At 38.9% G+C, this 23,152-nt stretch overlaps 1 protein-coding gene across 4 annotated transcripts in view; it reads right to left on the minus strand.

Annotated features, from left to right (window-relative positions):
* The window catches only part of Atp6v1h (ATPase H+ transporting V1 subunit H), a 92,874-nt gene that overhangs the window by 32,113 nt on the left and 37,609 nt on the right, over nt 1-23,152 (minus strand). For all 4 annotated transcript variants that reach the window (XM_060385916.1, XM_060385913.1, XM_060385914.1 and 1 more), the window contains 2 exons: nt 6,177-6,355; nt 5,392-5,517 (listed from right to left, as the gene is read on the minus strand). In XM_060385916.1, the coding sequence (XP_060241899.1) occupies nt 5,392-5,517; nt 6,177-6,355 (305 nt within the window). The remainder of the gene's footprint in view (nt 1-5,391; nt 5,518-6,176; nt 6,356-23,152) is intronic.

Consider the following 23,152-nt stretch of genomic DNA (forward strand, 5'->3'; position numbering starts at 1 on the left):
AACTCAGGAGTGCTAAGGCGGCCTGTGTCAAAAAAACAAAAATAACCCCAAACATGTCTAAATCTACAAAAGCTGCTCTGTTTCCAAATCACATTTATCTGATGTTGCCTAGTACTAAAACTTAAAGTCTACCCACAAACCTTCTTCTGCCACCATCTCAACCTGACATCTGAAATATATAAATGACAGGAAGTACAAATGAAGATACTGTCAACCTGAGGATCATTTTGTTAAGCAGTAATTAAACACCTATCTTCTGGATTCCCAGATCACCAAGGAAAAAAAGCATGGTAATTATACACATTCATTTTCATACTGATATAAATGTAGTCTTCACAACCCATTTATAATAAAAATGAAACCAAAGTTAAGTAATGTATCTCGAGACATAACAAATGTTGAAAATGAATCAATTATCTGCTGCCTGCCTATCAATATACTACACATAACAGCACCTTGACAATAACACCTTCATTGTAAATACATGAATATCTAGAAGATAAAAACAAAATACACATTCAGCCTTCCAAATATGTATTTATATTCTGCATACTCCAAAATTTCCGTGTTCTTTTAAAACTTATTTTATTTATTTTCATTTTATGTATATGGATGTTTTATCTACAAGTATATGTACCACATGAGTGCACTACCTGTGGAGGCCAGAAGAGGGCATCCAAACCCCTGTAACTAGAATTATAGATAGTTGTGAGTTGCTCCCAAGAGGTCATCATCAATGATGGTGGGACTCCACAGTGATGTAGTTGTTTTAGAGTTACTCACTCTCCTGGAAGCAACTGCTAACCCATACTCGGTAAGCGAGCCAAATTAACCATCAGTTCACTAAGCTAGACTTTGGTGGAATCCTACTTTGCACTGTCACTAGAGCATTATTTGGAGTAAATGCTTGTTTGTGTCTCAACCAGGAAAGGTTAGCACAAGTCTACACCCAACACATGGTGTGATAATACTTTCAGGTGAATCTGGGAGAAACAACTGCATGACCCTTGCTTTGGACTGCTACACACCAAGCAGTCTCAGCATGGGTGTAGTCTCTCCCTGTGTGGTATTTGCTATCTTGTTGTTATAGTAGCCTTGGGAAGCAAACCATATAACTAATGCTGAGTTATCTAAGGTTGGAGTGTCTACTGCAGGAACCTAACATGGCTGTCTTTTACATATATGTAGTAGTGTGTCTAGTGTGTCTGCTTGATGATTATGGTCTGTTCATGAATACGGGGACATTCTAACAGCTGTTCGAGGTCTAGAACATCTGCAACATTCTTTGAAAATATCAAATATGAGACAAAACTGCCAGCAAGCAGTTACCCATGGCAATTGTACAGCTGCTGCTATGTATAATAAAACATGCAAGTGAGGCTGGCTTAGCTACCCCGCAGAAACTAATTTGTAGAAGGAAGAAATTACGATGGGGAAAAGACATATGGCTACCATCCTCTACTTCAGCCTCTGATTTTACGGATAAATTATATAAAAGAAAGGATGCCACAGAGGTACTAGTTTGCCATTTCCTATAGCTGAAGACTTCTGAGGGACCAAAAAGGAAAGGGTACACATCAGATCTGTGTTCAAGAACTCCCAGGCTAGGATCCAAAAATTGTGGAACACACTGGAAGAACTGAATAGAGAAGGGAAGAAAACAAACTAGAAGTAATAAAAGATAACCTTCAGGTCCAACCTTTAGTACAGAAGAAGAAAAAAAAAAGTCCTGATTCTGCTGCAGGTGAAGGCGCTAACAATGAGCACGTGTGGGAAAGCATGATAGAGAAGATTTCTGCCTCTGAACTGCTTGATTTGATCAAGACTGTGAAGCAAGAATGGACAGAACTACTCAGACCTGGCTAGTGAGACTGGGACATGGCAATGAATGATAGCTTTCATCTGTGAAAGCAGAGAAAATAAGAATTATAACTACTCATCCTTCCCTGAGACAAAGGTTCACTGACGGTAATACACATCCACATTAATGCAAAATTGTAAATTAACTGGGTGAGGTGGCACATACCTGTAATCCTAGCATTGTGAGGCTAAGGGAAGAAGCGCTCAAGTTCAAGGCTAGTCAGAACTATAAAACAAAACCCTGTATTAAAACTACAAAACACGAGAGCAGAAATGGTGTGCTGAGGGTAAAGAGAATATATGAAAACATACATTCTTTGTGCTCAATGTTTTGTAATTTAAAGCTATTTTAAAGTTTTAAGTCAATTTTAAGTCTATGTCTTATACAGTGACACTGCACACACGGCATGTGTGAATGTGTTGTGTGTGTGTGCATAAAAGGGGAAAAAGGAAAGGAAAAAAGGAAATTCTTGGGTATATTTTCATAACCTGAGTTTGACAATAAATTCTTTGTTATAATACCAAAAGTAGAAGGAACCAAAGAAAAGTTAAAAGTAAACTTGATTTTTAAACTTTTATGCTTCAAAGGGCAGTATCGAGACAATAAAAAGGCAGCATACAAAATTAGACAAATATTCCCAAACCAATACGAGAGGGATTTGCATCCATGAAGTACAGATGACCCACCCACCCACCCCCCCCAAAAAAAACCCTCACAAGGATAAACTCATAATTTCAGCTCTTAATTACAGCCTTTGACAGGTTATCAGCTTCTCTACTGTGTTCTGTGAAATGGGGCAGCCATGGAACCATAGGATCCACGACTGCACGGACAGTCAACTGTGTACTGTGTTAGTAAGCTATGATGCCTGGGGAGTTAAGTGTTTAAATGAATTTCAGGATACAGTGAGGTTTCTAAATATGTAACCCCATCATAAGTTAAGGAGCACCCACATAAAGAACCCTTACAGCAAAATACCAAAAAGGCAACCCAATTAAAAAACAAAAACAAAAAAATAGAAACCAAAATCTTAACAGGTATTTTCTTTAAAGATTGTCTAAAAGATCAGTAAGCATGTGTGTGGGAGGGAATAGCAATGAAATATAACTACATACCCTAAGATAACAGAAATCAAAAGGCCCATATCCAAATAATTAAAAGTCTTGGACTGGCTCAGTAGTACAGTGCTTGCCTAGTATGGATGAAACCCTGGTTCAATCCCCAATTTTGGTTAAAAGGTACAGATATCAGAACCCTCATACAATGATGGCAGGAACATAAAACTGTACAGCTACTTTGAAAACAAGTTTGGCAATTCTACAAAGAGTTAAACAGTCACCACTACAAGGCTGGAATTCTAGACTGCAGAAAAAGGAGAAAGTAGGTTAAATGCTTTTATCCCTCTCTGCCTGTGTATGGGCGTTTTTTCTACATGAAGGCTTAGTGTCTGCAGAAGCCAGAAGAGAATAGTCAGTCCTCCAGAACTGGAGTTACGGATGGTGTGAGCCACTTTGTGGGTGCTGGGAATCAAATCTGGGTCCTCTGGAAAAGCAGCAAACGCTCTTAACCACTGAGTCACCTCTTTATGATCCCAGCCCCCTCCTACTTCTTGACTGTAGATGCAGTGTGATAGCTGTCTCAAGCAAAAGATATGAAAAAGATATGCTTCCATAGCAGCTTGTACAATAAGCACTACTGGTAGAATCACCGTGCATAGTCAAAGGCAGAAAGAACTCAACTGTCCATAAGCTTGTGAATTAAAACAGCAAGTAGTCTTGTGTATATACTGGAAAACAACTCATCCATGTGAAGAAATATAGTATCCACTACAGTGTGGATGAATCCCAAATACATGGCTAAATGTCAAAAGGACAAAAAAGACATGATGGGGGAAAGGGGCTTATACAAAGCAGATCGGTAAGATAGAGATGAAAGTAAAAAGAGTAAGAGTGAGCAATCAAAATACACTAAATATGTACAAAATGTCAAAAATAGAAGATTTTAAAGACAGATTATTATACTTATAGGTAAGATTTCTGTATGGACAAATTCATAAACATGTAAAGCAGATTAGGATACTTAAGGTCAAACAAATGAGCTGTATAGAGAGGTAACAGCTAAGGGGCATTGAAATTTCTTTTCAAAGTGATGAAAATGTTTCAATATTAAAAGTACTTGTAATTGTACTACTGTAAATATATTAAAAATCACTAATTGTATTTTTAAACAGACTAATTATATGGTATACAAATACTTCACAACAAATGGAAAGTGCACACATTTAGTCATCATGACAAAAACACAGCTTCAGAACACAAAGGGAATTGCTATTTTTGTTTGTTTGTTTTTAATTTTGTGTACAGGCATGCACTGAGACCAGAGACAGTCATCCAGTGACCTTCTATTCATTCATTCATTCATTCATTCATTCATTCATTCATTTATGGTTAGGCCGGCTGGTGGTAAGCTCTCGGGAATCTCCCTGTCTGTCCACCCTGCCATCCCCGATCACACCACACTGGAGGTTATAGGTACATGAGACCACACCCAGCTTTTTACATATGTGCTAGGGATCCTAATGATTGTGTAACAAGCATCATTCTTACCCACTGAGAAACATCCCCAACCTAGTAAGTACTAAGTTCAATTAGATATTATGTAAAGAAGGGAAAGTAAATTTTGACTATTTCACAACCATAATTCAACTCCACATATATTGACGACCTAAATATAAGCTTAAACAACAAAGCTTCTATGAAAAAATAGCATAAAAAGATATCTTCATACTATAAAAAGCAATTAATAGGTTGTTTCAATGTAAAAACTGTTACACACTTGAGAGCTGCTAATTGCTATAGCAGACTTGGAAATACTATTTAGTGAAGATCTTCCAAAAAAAGAAAGAAAGGGCGGGCAGGCAGAGAGCAATAACACATACCTATAATATTCCCAGAATGTGGGAGGCTGAGTCAGGAGAATTATTCTGAGTTCCAGGTCAGACCTGAGCTACAAAGTAAGTGGCATCTCAAAAAAGGGGGATTGAGAAGAAATGAAAGAGAAAAACTTAAATACACACACACACACACACACACACACACACACAAAGATGGAATATAGCCTATTGAGTAAAGTACTTACCACATATGCAATAGGCCCTAGGTTTAATCTCAGTACCACATAAAAAGATAAAGTAAAAGCTTGTGTTTATTGAGGACATAGTTATAGAGCAAAATAGCATGAAACCAAATAGGGTAAAATAGTCTCAATGAATACATAACAAAAATCAGGTTCAGAATACTAAATTCCCATTTTAAAAAAAAAGAAGAAAAAAAAAGCTCATTAAATTGAGCAGGCACTCCTCCAAGAGAAGATGACATCTAACTGATCAAAAGCATAAATGTCATTTAGCACATTATTTAGCAGGAAAACATAAGCTAAAACCACAGAACGCCAAATACTTAGAGAATAACAAAGCTAAATGTTGATGAGATCTGAGTAAGTACAGAGCACAACATGGCATCCAAACTTACTTCAAGAGTTCGTAGTTCTTCTCATTTAATCTCACAGCATTCTCCCTCCAAAATTTCTCAGACTTGTGCACGGGACTCCATTCCAACCTTCCAGATTTAAGCTCTGAACTGTATTCATCAAATGAGCTATAAAATTATTTTAAAATTCCAGTTAAATCATGTAACCATTAGTGTTGACAGACAATTCAGCATAACTAGGATACAGAGGGTAAGTTGACCAGAATGTCCTGTTTGGATGGTTACTTAATGTAGGAGTATAAGTAAACTAGCATTTTCATATTAATATCCTAAGTCTAATACTAAAAGCAAATGTCAGCTATATTCATTACCCAACTAGTGCTCTGTAAAGAAAATGATGGGAATCTCTCCAAATAATAGCCAAATGTTCTAAGCTACAGTTAACAATGTAGAGTGTTTCAGCAGAAAACAGTATATCATAAGGAAATTTTCATACTTTTAGGATTTTCATACTTTGCAATCAATTCAAATTGTCTTTAAAAGTTATATGACCCACCACGCACCGCCACTCAGAAGACTGAGCAGGATCCCTTCTGTCCAGGTGTTCAAGGTCAAACAAATCTCAACAAATTTAATATATAGTAATTTTTAAAAGAATGTTAATATCAGGCATGGTGGAACAAACCTTTAATCCCCGCAGATGTAAGCAGATCTCTGTGAGTTTGAGGCCAGTCTGGTCTATATAGTGAGTTCCAGGACAGGAAGGGCTACATAATGAAACCCTATCTCAAGTAATTATGATGGCAATGATGAAGATAATAACACACCTAAGGTCCTGGACACTCTCACCAAGTTTTTCCAAAAGAAATTTGATGTCTTCACTGATATCTTCATCATCATACTTCTGCTGCTCCAAATTCTCCAACTGTTTCAGGACTTTGCATTGAATCATAGCCAGAGCATATTCTTGGCGAGTTTCTCTTTCAGTTGATTTTTCTAAGAAATTCTGAGTTAGACAAAGGAACATGGAGAAAGTACATGATGTTTGCAGACAACCATACTTCTTCACACCTTCTTTCAAGTTTCCCATTTAACCAGTACTTTTAAAAGGTGACTCTACTTATAATTATTCTTTTCTGCGTTCTAATCAGAAGCCTACTTTTGAATATGAAATGGTTCTAGTTTAAATCTGAAATGTCCTCCAAAGGTCATTATTATAAAAGTTTAGCTGCCAGCCTATAGTATTTTTGTGACATGGTGGAACTTTTAAGAGATGCAATCTCCTTGAAGAAGTCAGATCAGTCACTGTCCCCACTATACCAGAGTTCCTGTATCATCTTCCAGATCTACCCTGGTGGGTCCTCTTGACCTCCCTATACATGCCTTTTCCTCAACCATCTAGATCTATCCAAGTCCAACAACCTGTGTGCGAGGCAAGTCTGATATTTCCAGCCAGTGCCACAGCCAACTAGCAGGCCACCTCCAGGATACACCCTACTTGTAACCACCTACAGATCTCTTCTGCATTGCCTCCAACCATCCTAACTCAGTAGCCAGACATCCCATATCCTCACATTGTCCTCATTTGCCTGCACAGCAAAGAAGCTCTAGGCTCCAGCCAAGATCCTCCCTGCCTATGCCCCAAGTCTCAGGAATCTTCTACACCACAGCCAACATTTCTACTCAGCAATATCTACCTCTCCATACTCCAAGCTTGTAACAGGAAGCACATCCTGTACACAGGCCCAGTACCCTCTGTCACCCAACTTCATTCCATTCTATCCAATTCATTTCCACCCTTTCTTCTGCCCCAACCTGCTCTGTCGATAAGAAACTCAGAACAAAGGAGGTCCACATGCCTACAGTTGATTCTAAAAAACCAGAAATATGAAAGAGCAAGCAAATATCTTCTTTCCAAAACTTATCAGTCCCATAGAAATGTTTGTCAATAATAATTACCTAGATGACTCCAGGACACAGAATTAAAAGATCATAAAGCTCCTCAAAGAATTCAAAGAGATTAAAGAAGTCACAAGTAGTTCAATGAATTTGAAGAGAAAAAAAAACAAACAAACAAACAAAAAAAAAAACTTGAGTATAATCACCTGAGTGGTGCCCAAGAAAACACAAACATAAGTCTGATAGAAATGATAAAGACTAATAAAAGACTTGAGAATCGACTTCAATCAGAAGATAGAAACACTGAAGATGACTGAAGCTTAAATGAAGATGGAACTCAAAAACCCAACAGTTCGACTAGATAATTCAAAAGCCTTATAAACAGAATGAATCAAACAGAAGATAGACTATCAGGACTAAAAGACAAAGAAGGATATTTAGAGCAAATAAACAAAAATATAAAGAATACCTTAAAAAAAAACAGGAAAGAACAGATAAAAAATGTGGGACCCCAGGAAAACAAAGCAAATCTCTAAATTATAGACACAGATGAGGGAAAAGAATCCCAAGACAGTTGCATGAATCTTCAATGAGATCATACAAGCAAACTTTCCCAAACTAAGAAAAAACATACCCATACAGATACAAAAAGCACAGCGAACACCAAATAGGTAAGAGTACACAAGAAAATCCCCAGTACATATCACAATTAAAACATTAAGTATATTTAACAAAGAATACTGTGTACTGAAAGCTACAAGAGGAAAAAAAAAAAAAAAACACGAGTCATATATAAAGGAATATCCATCAGAATTAACAGTTGACTTTTCCATTGAAACTTTGAAATCCAGAGATCCTGGAATAAGGCATTCCAAATCCCAAAACACTATGATGACTAACCTTGACTACTATACCCAGCAAAACTATCTGCCATGATTGAAGGAGAAAGAAAAACTTCCCATAACATAAACAGCCTTTAAAAAATTATAACAAAACATACCTAAAGAAAATACGGGAAGCATTATGTCAGGCTATAACGAGGAAAAACCACAGCACAGATACCGTGGAAAGAAATACAAAGCCATAGGTATCATTAAAACTCAAAATATGACGGAGAACACAAATACTACCACCAAAAAAAAAAAAAAATCAACAGTATAATGGCCACAATTAATATATTTCACTAATAACCTGAAATATCAATGGCCTCAAGTCTTCAATGAAAAGTCAAAGACTATCAGAAAAGATCAAAAACAAAATCTATATATCTGTCATATGCAGAAAACATGTCTTAGTTTTTAAGGATAGGTAGCACCTTAGAGTAAAATGATAAACAAAATTATCCCAATCACATAGAAGAGGAAGCAAGTAGGTGTCAATATCCTAATATCTGACAAAATAGACTTCAAACTAAACTAGTCAGAAGAGACAGAGGAAACTTCATTCTAATTGAGGGAACAGTTAGCGAAGAAGATTATTATTATTCTAAACATATATGCACCACACTCTGGAGTGGCCAGTTTCATTAAAAGTCTACCACTAAATTTAAAGACATAGATTAACAACAACATATTGATAGGAACTTTACAACACCACACTTTCTCTAATAGACAGGTGATCTGAAGAAAAAAAAGTGAGAAATATTAGAATAAACTGACATCATACTTACCAGGTATCTATAGAATATTCCACCCAAAACCAAAGACTATATACATTATGCTCAGCACACAAAAGGTTTTCTAAAATAGACCACGTACTGAGACACAAAACAAATCTTTATGAATTCAGAGATTGAAATAATAGTTCCTTGTATATCAAAAAAGAATACAATAAAAATTAAAACTCTCAGCAAACAATTTCTAGAAAACACACAAACTCAGCTAGGTGGTGGTAGCACATGCATTTAATTCCAGCACTTAGAAGGGATATCTGTGAGGTCAGCCAAGGCTTGTACACAATGAAACTGTGCCCCACATAACCAAAAGGGAAAGAAAGAAAAAGAGAGAGACAGAAAGAAAGCAAGAAAGAAAGAGAGGGAGGGAGGGAGGGAGGGAGGGAGGGAGAGAGGGAGGGAATACATAAACTCATGGATAGTAACAGATCAACAACTATTATAGAATGATGATGAATGGGCCAAAGTGGGGGAGGAATCAAATAAATTTTTTTAAACTTCCTAGAACTAAATGAAAATGAAAACAAGAAAATCTCTCAGACATATCAAAAAACAATCCTATAAGAGAAATTTATAGTTCCGTGCCTATATTAAAAAAAAATATATCACAAATAAATAGCTTAATAATACAGATCAAAAAGCTGAGGAGGAAAAAATACATCAAATCCAAACACAGTCAATGGCAAGAAATAATAAAATCAAAAGAAAAAAATGAAATATAAAGAAGAAAAATAATCAGTAAATCTATGAGCTGGTTCTTTGAGAAGAAAAACAAGACAGAACCTTTGCCTAATAAACCAAAAGAAAGAGGGGTCCCCAAATAAGCTGATCAGAAACGAACAGCAAAACATTATAGCATATACAAAAGCTATTTAGAATATTATAAGGGAATGTTTTAAAAAAACCTATACTCCATTTAGAAAAACCTAAAAGAAATAGACAAAATTTAAATATAAAAAAGTTAACAACTTAAATAGAACCATGATATTATGAGGAGACTGAAATAGGAATAAAACCTTTCCAGCTTAAAAAAAAAAAAGTGCAGGGTTAGATGAATTCACAGCAAACTTCTATCAGATATTCAAAGATGATCTACAACAAATCCTTCATAAAGTAGTCCAAAAAATAAAAAAATAGAAACATAAGGTGCATGCTCAAACTCCTACAAAGTCAGTATCATTCCAATAACCCAACCAGGTAAAGACGTAACAAAAAAGTGAAAACTATAAGCCAATGTCCCTAATGAACAGACTCAAAATACTGCAAAAATGACCATTCTACCAAAAGATATTTACAGGTTCAATTAAATTCAAATAAAAAACAATAACCCATCTCATTCTTCATAGAAATGGGAAAAAAACAAGAACAATAACAACAAACCTATCTTAAAATGCATATGGGGGATGCAAGATGGTGGCGATCAGCACACACCGTACATGAGAGGAAAAGGATCTTAAACTCCAAAATTGGTGAGTGGAGGGGCAGCTGAAGCCAGAACATCAACATTGAGGCTTCCTGGGTGAGAGGGGACAACATGGTAGCTGAAACCATTTAGATCCAGGTCACCCGGGGGCTTCTCTGGGGACTGAGAGTGGCGAACATTCACTCCCTGCACTTCCCCTTGGCAGGCCTCCCTCCTCCTGGGCGGAGACAGCCCACAGTGCCCAAGGATCATACCACCTGCATGGTGACTGACACAGCAGAAGCGGGCCTCCCAATTCCTCAGATGAGGCTGCCTTCCGGTCCCGGTCCCAGAGCAGCTAAACAGCCCTACAGGGCCAACCAGCCAGGGACTGGACTGGCCAACCAGTCCCTCAGTGGCAAGCAGCCGGCTGGACAGGCCACCCAGGTCTGCCCACCCAGGTCTGAGGACCGCTGTACGGGATCCCCAGGGTTTCCCAGCAGGCACCTGTACAGGCCTCCCAGCAGGCCTTCTACTGCTACGGCTAGACTGCAAGTGGACCGCTATACCTGCAGCCCCACTGACCTGATGGAACTCCTACATCCGCATTTGCCCTGGCAGGCCCAAATCTGAGAGTAGAGAACAGGGTAACCCCTGTGCATTCCGATTAGACCTGCTAGAGAGTCGCCTTCAAGTGAGTGTGTGCAGAGCCCCAGATCCAGGCTCCCTCTATGCTAGCAGGGAGACCCACCCACCCACAGCCTCACTGTGGGCAACGTAGGGATTCTTGGGACAGCGTTCTCAACACTGAAGCCCCTGTTCTGTGGGTCTAAAAGTGGGGTCCAGGCAAACAACTCCTGAAGCCCAGAAAGAGCTAAATACCAGGACAGTATGACAGGCTGATCTTGTGCTTAAGAATCCGCAATTCTCAACTTCATATGGAAAAACAAAAAACCCAGAATTGCCAAAATGATCCTGCACAACAACAGATCATCTGGAGGTATCTCCATCCCTGATCTCAAGCTGTACTACAGAGGAATAGTATTAAAAACTGCATGGTAGTGGCACAAAAACAGAACGGTGGGTCAATGGGACCAAATAGAACACCCAGAAATAAACTCATACACATACAGATATTTGATTCTTGACAAAGAAGCCAAAACCATACAATGGAAAAAAAGATAGCATCTTCAACAAATGGTGCTGGTCTAACTGGATGTCTACATGTAGAAAAATGAAAATAGATCCATATTTATCATCCTGTACTAAACTAAAGTCCAAATCAAAGACCTCAACATAAAACCAGACACATTTAGAAGAAAAACCTCTTAGAAGAAACAGTGGGGAAGTACCTACTACTAGAACTCATTGACACAGGAGACAAGTTCCTGAACAGAACACCAACAGTGCAGGCTCTGAGAGCAACAATCAGTAAATGGGACCTCATGAAACTGATAAGATTCTGTAAAGCATAGGACGCTGTCATCAGAACAAAACAACAGCCTACAGACTGGAAAGGGATCTTCACCAACCCTAGATCTAACAGATGGCTAATATCCAGTATATATAAAGAACAAGAATTTAAACAGCAACAAATCAAGTAATCCAATTAAAAAATGGGGTATAGAGCTAAACAGTGAATTCTCTGTAGAGGAATATAGAATGGCAGAGAAACACTTAAAGACATGTCCAATGTCCTTAGTCATCAGAAGATGCATATCAAAATGACCCTGAGTTTTCATCTTATACCCATCAGAAAGGCTAGGATCAAAAGCTTAAGTGACAAGACATGCTAGAGAGGATGTGGAGAAAGGGGAACCCTCCTCCATTGCTGGTGGGAATGTAAACTTGTACAACCGCTTTGGAAATCAATCTGGTGCTTTCTCAGAAATTAGGAATAGTGCTACCTCAAGATCTAGCTAGAGCACTCCTAGGCATATATCCAAAATATGCTCAAGTACACAACAAGGACATTTGCTCAACCATGTCCATAGCAGCTTTATTTGTAATAGCCAGAACCTGGAAACAACCCAGATGTCCCTAAGTTGAGGAATGGATACAGAAATTGTGATACATTTACACAATGGAATACTACTCAGCAATTAAAAACAAGGAAATCATGAAATCTTCAGGCAAATGGTGGGATCTAGAAAAGATCATCATGAGTGAGGTATCCCAGAAGCAGAAAGACACACATGGTATATACTCACTTATAAGTGGATACTAGACATATAATATAGGATAAACATACTAAAATCTGTACACATAAAGCTGAACAAGAAGGAGGACCCTGGGTAAGATGCTCAATCCTCATTCAGAAAGGCAAATGGGATAGACATTGGAAGGAGAAAACAGGAAACAGGACAGGACTCTACCACAGAGGGCCTCTGAAAGACTCTAACCAACAGTATATCAAAGCAGATGCTGAGACTTATAACCAAACTTTGGGTAGAGGGCAGGAAATCATAGGAAAGAAGGGGGAAACAGTAAGACCTGGAGAGGACAGGAGCTCCACAAGAACCAAAATATCTGGTCACAGGGGTCTTTTCTGTGACTGATACTCCAATCAAGGACAATTCATGGATATAACCTAGAACCCCTGCTCAGATGTAGCCCCTGGCAGCTCAGTGTCCAAGTGGGTCCCCCAGTAAGGAGAACAGGGACTGTCTCGGACATGAACTCAGTGGCTGGCTCTTTGACCACCACCCTGAAGGGGGGAGCAGCCTTACCAGGCCACAGAGAAAGACAATGCAGCCAGTCCTGATGAGACCTGATAAGCTAGGGTCATATGGAAGGGAAGGAGCATCTCTCCTATCAGTGGACTTGGAGAGAGGCATGGGAGGAGATGAGGGAGGGAGGATCGGAATGGGAGGGAATGAGGAAGGGGGCTATAGCTAGGATACAAAGTGAATAAACTGTAATTAATATAAAAAAGTAAAAATTTAATTTAAAAAATTCATATGGAACCACAATAGTCAAACAAATCTTGAACAAAAAGAACATGCTGAAGGGACTATGATTTCAGGCCTTAGTATAAAAACAGTAGTAAAAACAATATGGCAATGGCACCAAAACAGACATGTAGAACAATGGAACAAAATCAAAGGCACAAACATGAATTCATGTCACTTCAGCCATTTAATATTTGACAATGATGCCAAAAACATAAGCTGGGGAAAAGAAAAACCATCTTCAATAAATGGTGTTGGGAATAAAACTACTAGAAAAGGGGAAAAAAAAAACCCACAGGCAATGCCCTATATAATATATGTACACAAAAGTACTTCCTGAATATGATTACATTTGCCCAAGAATTAAGCCCAATTCTTTACAAGCAGAATTTCATAAAACTGAAATGGTTCCATACAGCTAATTTAACAACCAACCAAAGAATGAGAATCTTTGTGATATACACATCTGAAAGAGGATTAATATCCAGAATATACAAAGAACTCAAAAAGCAAAGATTAACAAATAGCTCATTTGAAAAACAGGCCTGGGATCTCAACAGAGAATTCTCAAAAGAGTAAAAAATAGCTAAGAAACACCTCAAAAAAAAAAAAAATGTTCATAATCCCTACCAATCACAAAAATGCAAATCAAAACAATTTTTCGATTTCACAGTCAGAATGACAAAAATCAATTGAACAACTGACAGCAAATGCTGGAGGTCCCATGGAGAAAAGAGAACCTTATTCACTGCTGGTAGGATCTGCGAAATGGTACAGCACTGTGGAAATCAGTGTAGAAATTTTTCAAAAAACTAAAAATATATCTACCATATAACACAGCTATATTACTCCTTGGCATAAAACCAAAGGACTCAATATCCTACTCCACAGATACTTAACTTGGCCCTGTTCACTGCTGCTCTACTCACAATAGGTAGGTAATATAAACAACCTAAATGTCTGTCAATTGAATAATGGTTAATAAAAATACTGTACACATATAAGCTATGCAGTGCTATTCATCTATGAAGAAAAATGAAAACATGAACTTTACAAGTAAATAAATAGAACCAGAAAACATAATATTGAGTGAGTTAACCCAGACCCAGAAAAACAAACCTATGTTCTCTCTCACTGAATTTCTAGTTCCAATAATCAGATGTGAGTATACAGTCTGTGGTAACTACAGAAACCACTAAAATAAAATAGGACCATTGCCTTGATGCAGGGTTTATGGAACTAGAGAAGGGAATAGTGGAGAATATGTGATCTGATCAGGGCAATAGGAAAAGGGGGACTCTTGAAGAAGGAAAGGGAGAAAGCGCCAGATTGATTTCTAGAGTGGTTGTAGAAGTTTACATTCCCACCAGCAGTGGAGGAGGGTTCCCCTTTCTCCACATCCTCCCCAGCATGTGTTGTCTCTTGAGTTTTTCATCTTGGCCATTCTGATGGGTGTAAGGTGAAATCTCAGGGTCCTTTTGATTTGCATTTCCCTAATGGCTAATGCTGTTGAGCATTTCTTTAAGTGCTTCTCTGCCATTTGATATTCTTCTACAGAGAGTTCTCTGTTTAGCTTTGTTCCCCATTTTTTCATTGGATTACTTGGTTTGCTACTTTTCAGCTTCTTTAGTTCTTTATATATACTGGATATTAGCCCTCTGTCAGATAAAGGGTTGGTGAAGATTCTTTCCCAATCTGTAGGCAGTTGTTTTGTTTTGATGATGGTGTCCTTTGCTTTACAGAAGCTTTTCAATTTCATGAGGTCCCATTTATTGATTGTTGCTTAGAACCTGTGTTGTTGGTGTTCTGTTCAGGAACCTCTGCAAGGCTCTGCCCTGTAGACTATCAATGCAGATGCTGAGACTTATGGGCAACCTTTGGGCAGAGTGCAGGGAATCTTAGGAAAGAGGTGGGAAACAGTAAGATCTGGAGAGGACATGAACACAACAAGGAGAACAACAAAACCAAAAAATCTGAGCACAGGGGTCTTTCCTGAGACTGATACTCCAACCAAGGACTATGCACGGAGATAAGCTAAGACCCCTGCACAGATGTAGCCCATGGCAGTTCAGTGTCCAAGTGGGTTCCATTGTAATAGGAACAGGGACTGTCTCTGACATGAACTGATTGGCCTGCTCTTTGATCACCTCCCCCTGAGGGGAAAGCAGCATTACCAGGCCACAGAAGAAGACAATGCAGCCACTCCAGATGAGACCTAATTGACTAGGATCAGAAGGAAGGAAAAGACCTCCCCTATCAGTGGACTTGGGAAGGGGCATGCATGCAGAGGGTGGAGGAAGGGAGGGATTGGGACAGGAGGTGGGAAGGAACCACAGGGGGGATACAAAGTGAATAAACTGTAATTAATAAAGAATTTAAAAAAAAAAGAAGGAAGGGGAGAGGTAAATACAAAAGAAAAAGGGGTAAAGGAGAATAACAGGGTGTAGGTGTTCTGAGAGATCAATACCTATGGGTATAGGTCTCCCATAGGCTCACATATTTGAATGTTTGGTCCAAGTTAGAACCACTTGGGAAAGATTAGAAGGTGTGGCCTTGTTGACTCCAACAAGTGGTCTTGTCAGAAAAGAAATGTCACAGAATGTATTTTGTGTGTGTGTTGCTCACATACTATATACATGAAATCATGTGCCCATGACTGTACCTGTGAAGACCAGAGATCATTGTCCAAATGTTTTCCTCTCTGAAGTCCATTGAGACAGCACTCTAGAATCTTCCTGTCTCCACTCCTGTGCACTGGGGTTTCAGGCACTCGCAGCCACAACTAGGTTTCAGAGCTTGGGTCCTCATGCTTGCAGGGCGAGCACTTTATCCACTAAGCCATTTGCTAATCCCCCTGTGCTTTTCTATTTTAAAAAAATGCTTTTGAAAACAGCAAAAGAATCCACAATCTCTTTGCCAATATTTTCTTTATTATTACACCAGACTAACTGCTCTAAAAGTGCAACTCTATCACTCTAGTTACAGCTTCTGCTCCTTTTCCACTGGCAATTACTTAGAAATTCACTGTTACAGTACTGACCACAGCTTCTCTCTGGATGAAAAAGTATTACCATTCCCAGTGTCACAGGGAACACAAATGAACAGAAGGATTCAGCAGAAGGATAATGGAGAGAATTGGTACAAATTTCAGCCAGAAAATCCAATAAAGGGCACAGAAAAAGAACCGCAGATAGGACTTCTCTTTCTCTTGCAGCTGCCTATCATGCAGGTCACACTGGCCCTGGTGTCCCTGTCTCTGCAACAGTACTGTAACCATAACCATGTTACAACTCACCCTACCTGAAGCCAGTGGAATCCAAGTAAGTGAAGCAATGTCTCAAGTTTGGAAAAAATGGGTGATTTGGACAAGCTGATTATTCACTCACCCACGTAGAGGTGTTAGGCTTAGTACCCATGTTAGGCAGAGTACCCAAGAGAACACTGGGATTAAAATTCTACCTAATGAAGAACACTTTGCCCTAACTGACACAGGGTCAACATATTTTTTTCTTAAGAAAAAACTGTCAGGTTAGGGAGATGGTACAGAACGTAAAGCATCAGCCATGTAACCATGAGGACAAGAGTGTGAATCCCAAGAATCTGCATGCAAGCAGGACATGGTAGCACTCCTACATTGAGATGGGAGGCAAAAACCAAATTCCTGGAAGCTCAAGAGCCAGCTAGCCTGGCATATGAAGTGGCAAACAAGAAGACTCTACCTTAAACAAGACACCAGTCCAAGTCCATCACCACAGCTGTATTCTAACCTCCTCACATGTATCATGGAATAAACATGCATACAGAGAGAGAGAGAAAGAGAGGGAAAGAGAAAGAGGGAAAGAGAGAAAGGGAAGGAAGGAGAGAGAGGCAGGGGGAAAGAGAGAGATAAGAGTGACTGTTAACAAAAAGAAAGGGGGAGAAGGCTCTGTGAGACTAATAGTGGGCCAAACTTGGAATTCAATGATAGATATTCAAGAGCCTTGAGAAAGCTGAAGACTCTCCCAGTCTCAATAAGAGGTCTTTCAAATACTGCTGAATTAGCTGGGCATGATGAAGTATGCTTTTAAGTCCAGCACTCAGAAGAAAGCAGAGGTAAGTAGATCTCTGACTTCTAGAACTGCCTGGTCTACACAGTGAATTCCAGGACTGCCCAGGCTATGTAGAGAAACCCTATCTCAAAATAACAAATATTCTGAAATTAAGCACGCATTGAACAGGTATTTACAGATGCTTGGACAAGTTCTGTTCTGTGTTAGCACTGTGTTTACAAATTGGCCAAGGAACACAGAAGGTAGAGTTTGGGAAGAATGAGAAATATAATAGGGCAGAAACAATCATTTGTAATCCAAAGTCTGGGTGGTATAAATAAAGATGGTTAATAAAGAGTTGAGTATGAGGAACAGATAAGAGCTCTGGTAAAATAAGGATCAAGAGCAGAAGAAGGAAAGTGTAGTCTAATTTGCCTAACAGAAGTTGCTCTCTAGGAAGCAAAATAAAACTTGCATGTATACCCTTAATTGACTTCTCCAATGTATATGCACCAGTTGCCACACACCCCTGTGTACTCACTTAGAGGCTAAAGCATATCACTGCTACGTGACAGCAGTTTGAGTTTTATCATAGTACAACTGCAGCATATTCAAAACCAAACTATAATTTCTAATACAAGTTTTGTTGTATTTTTCTCCTAATGCTGTCAACCAAACTCAGATCCTGCCACACACTAGGCAAATGCTATAGCAATGAGCTACACTTCCCAACTATGTCATACTTTGACATACCTGGTGCTGGGTATATGGCTATGTGACAGAAACACTTCCCTAGCACGTACAGTAGGTTTGCTCTTTAGCATTTCAAAAAAAAAAAAGCAAACATCTGTACTTTTTATTTAAGAAATGTAACTTATAAAGCAATTGTTAAACCTGAAAATGTCAAATGAAAGAAGTTAAACTGTTCAGAGGAACAAAAAAGACAAAAGAGAAAGATATGGGCAGGAGGGTATGTGGAAAAATATGCTCAAAGCCCATTATGGGACTTGGATGTAATTCACTTATGTAACCCAATACCACGTGCATGAAAAATAGAGCAACAGCAAAATAGAATAGCAACTGTCAAGTATTATAATAACCAAGAGGAAGAGAAGAACTCTAGAAAAAAAAAAGAAACTCGAGATTTTGAAAAAAATGAGGTTTTTTGGTTTTTTTTTAAGGCAAAACTATTCTTAAAATAACTAACTACCCATTAGGCCTGACAGAGCCTTACACCTATGGGCACGGTACATACTAGGCCTGACATAGGTTTACTCGTGAGTGCACGACATATATACTCACATGTGGCCATAACAACTAGGATGATTCCAAAGGACATCTCTTTGGAATTTTTCTGGCAATGAGCAGACAAACATGAAGGTCTCCTAGATGAGTCACACCTCCAGAGGCAGTCTTTACCTCTTGGCAGCCAACACAGTTCCTGTTTTTGCCTGAGCTCTTCACAACCATCTGCATTCAGTCCCCATGGGGACCTTGGGTCTTAGGGCTCTTGGCCCTTGACAATAGCCAGTCTTAATCTCTCAGTCTGGTCTACAGTTCTTGGTCCTAAAGACTTGACAGCTCCTAGGAATTACTTTAATGACCACGGCCTTCAGGTTCTCTTCTTTGACTCATTGACTCATAATGGATGTTCATCAGTTCTTGCCATCTACCCTCTTCATCCTCACATCTGCTACCATTGCTGTGGTTATTTCTACTAGTTCTTTCTTGATATTAACAGTGTGATGCAAACTACTTAAAGTAAGCAAGAAAAAAAACCACTTGGGCAAGAATAGCCTTTATTGGACCTATGGCTACAATACCACAGAGGCAGCATAGGGGCTGCAGGCCAGCCCTCTCACTGATCCCAAATAGCCTGCTCATTAAGTTCCAGTTCATTTAGTTTGGTGGACTCTTCTGCACCAAACAGTCACTTGCTTGAACCAAGCACAGCCTTGCTTCTGAGCAACAATCACAGTAGCCCTTCCACCAGAATTACTCCCACTCTCATCAAGACAGAAATCTGTTCATCTGGGCTGATGAGTACACAGTACCAATTGCTTCCAACAGCCCTTGCTGAAGCTGTACCTTCAGGTCCAATTCAATAAACTGGGATCTTTGCCTACTTGTCTTAAGACAATCATGGTATATTTTAAGTGGCTGCTACTGGCATAAAGGTAATCCAACTGTGTTGGCTATTTTTGTCAACTTAACTCAAACCTGAACATTTCTGGGAAAAGGAAACCTTAACTGAGAAAATGATGGCTTCAGAATACTGGCCTGTAGACAAGTCTGTGGGCCATTTTCTTGATTAATGATTTCTATGGAAGCTCCACCCATGAGGGTGAGGCCATCCCTGGGCAGGTAGTCCTGAATGGAATGAAAAAGCAAGCTAAACCTGGGAAGACAATACCCACCTTTAATCCCAACACTTGAGAGGCAGAGGAAAGTAGATCTTTGTGAGTTCGAGGCCAACCTAGTCTACTTATCAAGTCCTGGACCAGCCAGAGCTATAGAGGGACCCTGTCTTAACCTGGCCTCCTAAAATAAACAAGTTGAGAAGGCCATGAGAAGCAAGCCAGTAAGAAGCACTCTTTCATAGCCTCTACTTGAGTTCCAGTGTCTAGGTTCCTGCCTTGGTTGAGTTCCTGCCCTGATTTCTAAGTAATGGAGTATGACCTGAGAGTTGTAAGCTGAAATAAACCCTTTTGTCCCTACACTGCTTTTGGTCATGGTGCTTTCACAGTAATAAAAACTTTAACAGAGGACGGGCTTCTTCTATAAGAACAAATTACCAACAATTCCAGAAGATTCTTCATTTGTTAGTGTTTATCAACCTCTCCCAAGCTTTGAACTTCTCAACAGCTAATCACTCTTCAAAGGGTTTTCAAACCCTCCATCTTTTCCGTAACTTTCATTCCTGCACACGACTTATCACTGTATGACAACAACACTTATTTACATAGTCTTCAGACTATGTAACTACTGGGACCTCAATGGCAAACTGCATTTTCATCTGTATTCTCCAACAATTAGCAAAGTGTCTGACATAAAAGCAACTCAAAAAAAGTCATCTTTTAAGATAAGAGACTAAAGAAGACTACTTCTGTAATTTTTCATCTTCTCTGAATACAGAAAATGATCCCTTAAGAAAAACAGTAAGATTAGTTATTGAATTATTTCAAAGTAAGGCCTTGTTAACACAACTTACTGATTTTAAGAATTAACTATCATTTCACCTGGACTACAATTAAAAATGTACCTTGACAACTCATGTAGACTGAACTTGCTAGAAACACAAATGTTAGCTACCCTCTGAGGGAGAGAAATAAGGAAGTACAGCATTTGCCTATTTGCTTTTTAAATTTTATTAATTACTGTTGCGTGTTCATGACTGTGTGTGTGCTGCGGGCACAAGCATGCTACAACACTGGTGTTATGATATATACGAAGGAATCAGGGGACAACTTGAAAGAATTGGTGGGGATCAAAATCAGGTCATCAGACTTGGCCAGGCACCTTCACCTACTGGGTCACTTTATGAGCTCATTTGCCAAAATTTCAGAAGAACTACTTAAGGATAATAGGACAATTTTTATATAAAAAGGGATATCTTTTTGTAAAACAATAACTGAAATTAAACATAATGCTCATAACAGTTAGCCAAGAGTTGGTTAGTATTACAGATCTTCAGCAAGTCACCCTTAGGTTTCACTATCTACCTCTCTAACAGTAAATGCTATACTGAAAGTCCCTCCCACTCACCCTCAATCAGCCCCTCAATTTTTCTTATACAGCTTGGAAAGGCTCTGGATTTAACACATATAGTGAGCATGTTAAACAAAAAAGTTGCCCTTTCATTTACCTTTGATTTTTCTTTCCATGAGCACTTCCATGCACCCATTTTAAAGTTACCAAAAGAAGAAAAAGGAGATGGTGAACTAGTTAAGAAGGTTTTATGTAGCCATTAAGCAAAATTTACACCAAACCATTTTTTAAGAAAGTAATTTGGGGGCTGACACATGAAAATGACTTAAAAAATAATAATAGTGGTTAAGTGTATGAATTCCACTGCTTGAGTTAAATCCCTGTTCTGTGCTTCTAGGATATTAGGGAAAATCAATTAACTTACAATGAAGTTCATAAATGTGACATATTTAAAGTGATGAGGTCAGTATCTGATATAGAAAACAAAATCAAAAATAAAGTATAGTTCTTACTAACTCCAGACTTCCAGGAAGGAAGTCCTAAACCAAGCTTTAAATTTTTAAGACTGACAAATACTATGAATAGGTACTTTATGCAATACATGAATAAATGGTGAATATAAATATTAACAGATGCTCAACCTCTTTTCTTTTTGTACCTTCGCCACCTACCTAAAGACATGTGTCTAGGGCATGGCTTCTTACACTCCTTCTGGACCTTCCCCCAGGTAGGGAAAACAGACTTGATTTGCTACCCCATTCATCCTTGCCACCCCCAACTCTATGCAGAGAGCCTCGCATACATGTACCCCACCAACTCTACCCATCCCTCCCTTGAACTCTTCTCCATATAGAAATACTAGACTTGCTTTGCAAACTCCACTTATCCTTATGACCCAAGGACCAACCTACTATAAAGAGGGACAACAGACCAGACCCACACCTGTACCTCCACAGACCCCCCCCCCAATGTGTCCAAGGATGAAAATTCCCAGGTGCCTGCCTTCTGTCCCATTCCCACTCCTCTTCCTCAGAAAGGGTCCTAGATTCAAATCACCAATACTATTAGTACATGTTGCACATTCTCCACCTCCCTGAAAATTAGCTGTGGGAATCTCTAACACTACAAAAGGTCTTCCACTCGGGGTTAGAAACCTCACTTAACTCAAGCTGACCCAGAAATTCTTTTGATCCTCCATTCAAACTTCAAAACTAAACTGCACAAAAACTGAACTCTATCCCTCCTGAACGTGATAATAAGACCCCATTGCTTAATACACCATATAATTTTGAGTTATAGAGTATGTCAAAATCAAGCTGGTACAGACCTTAAGTTTCATCTCTACTGGCTAGCTTTCATAATGCTGGAAAGTGCTATGCAGGCTACCAGGAGAAAGTAAGTAACCACCAGTCTTATTCAGGTATGAACCGAACCCTATGAGCTACAATAAAAATCAGCCTCCCTAGGCATGCTCACAGGTACAATAGTGGCATAAATGTTATTGGAGTAACCAATAACTTTCTGGTTGGATTTAAGACTCACTCCACAAGATAAAACCCATACTTGACACCAATATCAGGCCAAGAACCACTGGCTAAACAGAACATAGGTCTTAGGGGAAAACATAGCATTGGGCCAAATGGACATAGTACAAACTAACAAATGATGTCCTATTATTACATCCATAGATTATGACATCTCTCAACCCTCTGCTTCCAATAGAAGACAACATAGCCAAAGTGAAGAGAATAAGACTCTTCAGAATGTTCGTCCCTAAATGGAACACATACACTGAACTCCCTCTTCCAAAGACTCATGGATCATCATGAAAGAGGGAGTTAATCCCATTGTCTGAGAAGATATTAACAACTATGAGCTGCTGGGAAGAGAAAGGGTCAGTTTTCACAGCAGTATAGCACCAGATAAGTTGACTATGCTTCAGTGGAAAGCCATACATCTAAGAATATAGGAACATCAATTCAAATTAGCCTTGGTGGGAAAAACAAAACAAGACAAAACAAAACAAAAAAACAGGACACACAATTGGGTGGAAAAGAAAGGGGAGGTGGATCTTGGAAGTGTTGAAGGGGGTTAAATATGATCAAAACACTTATATGTAATTCTAAAAGAACTAATAAAAGAA

Source organism: Meriones unguiculatus, chromosome 6 (assembly GCF_030254825.1).
Source record: "Meriones unguiculatus strain TT.TT164.6M chromosome 6, Bangor_MerUng_6.1, whole genome shotgun sequence".
In the NCBI taxonomy this organism is placed as follows: Eukaryota; Metazoa; Chordata; class Mammalia; order Rodentia; family Muridae; genus Meriones; species Meriones unguiculatus.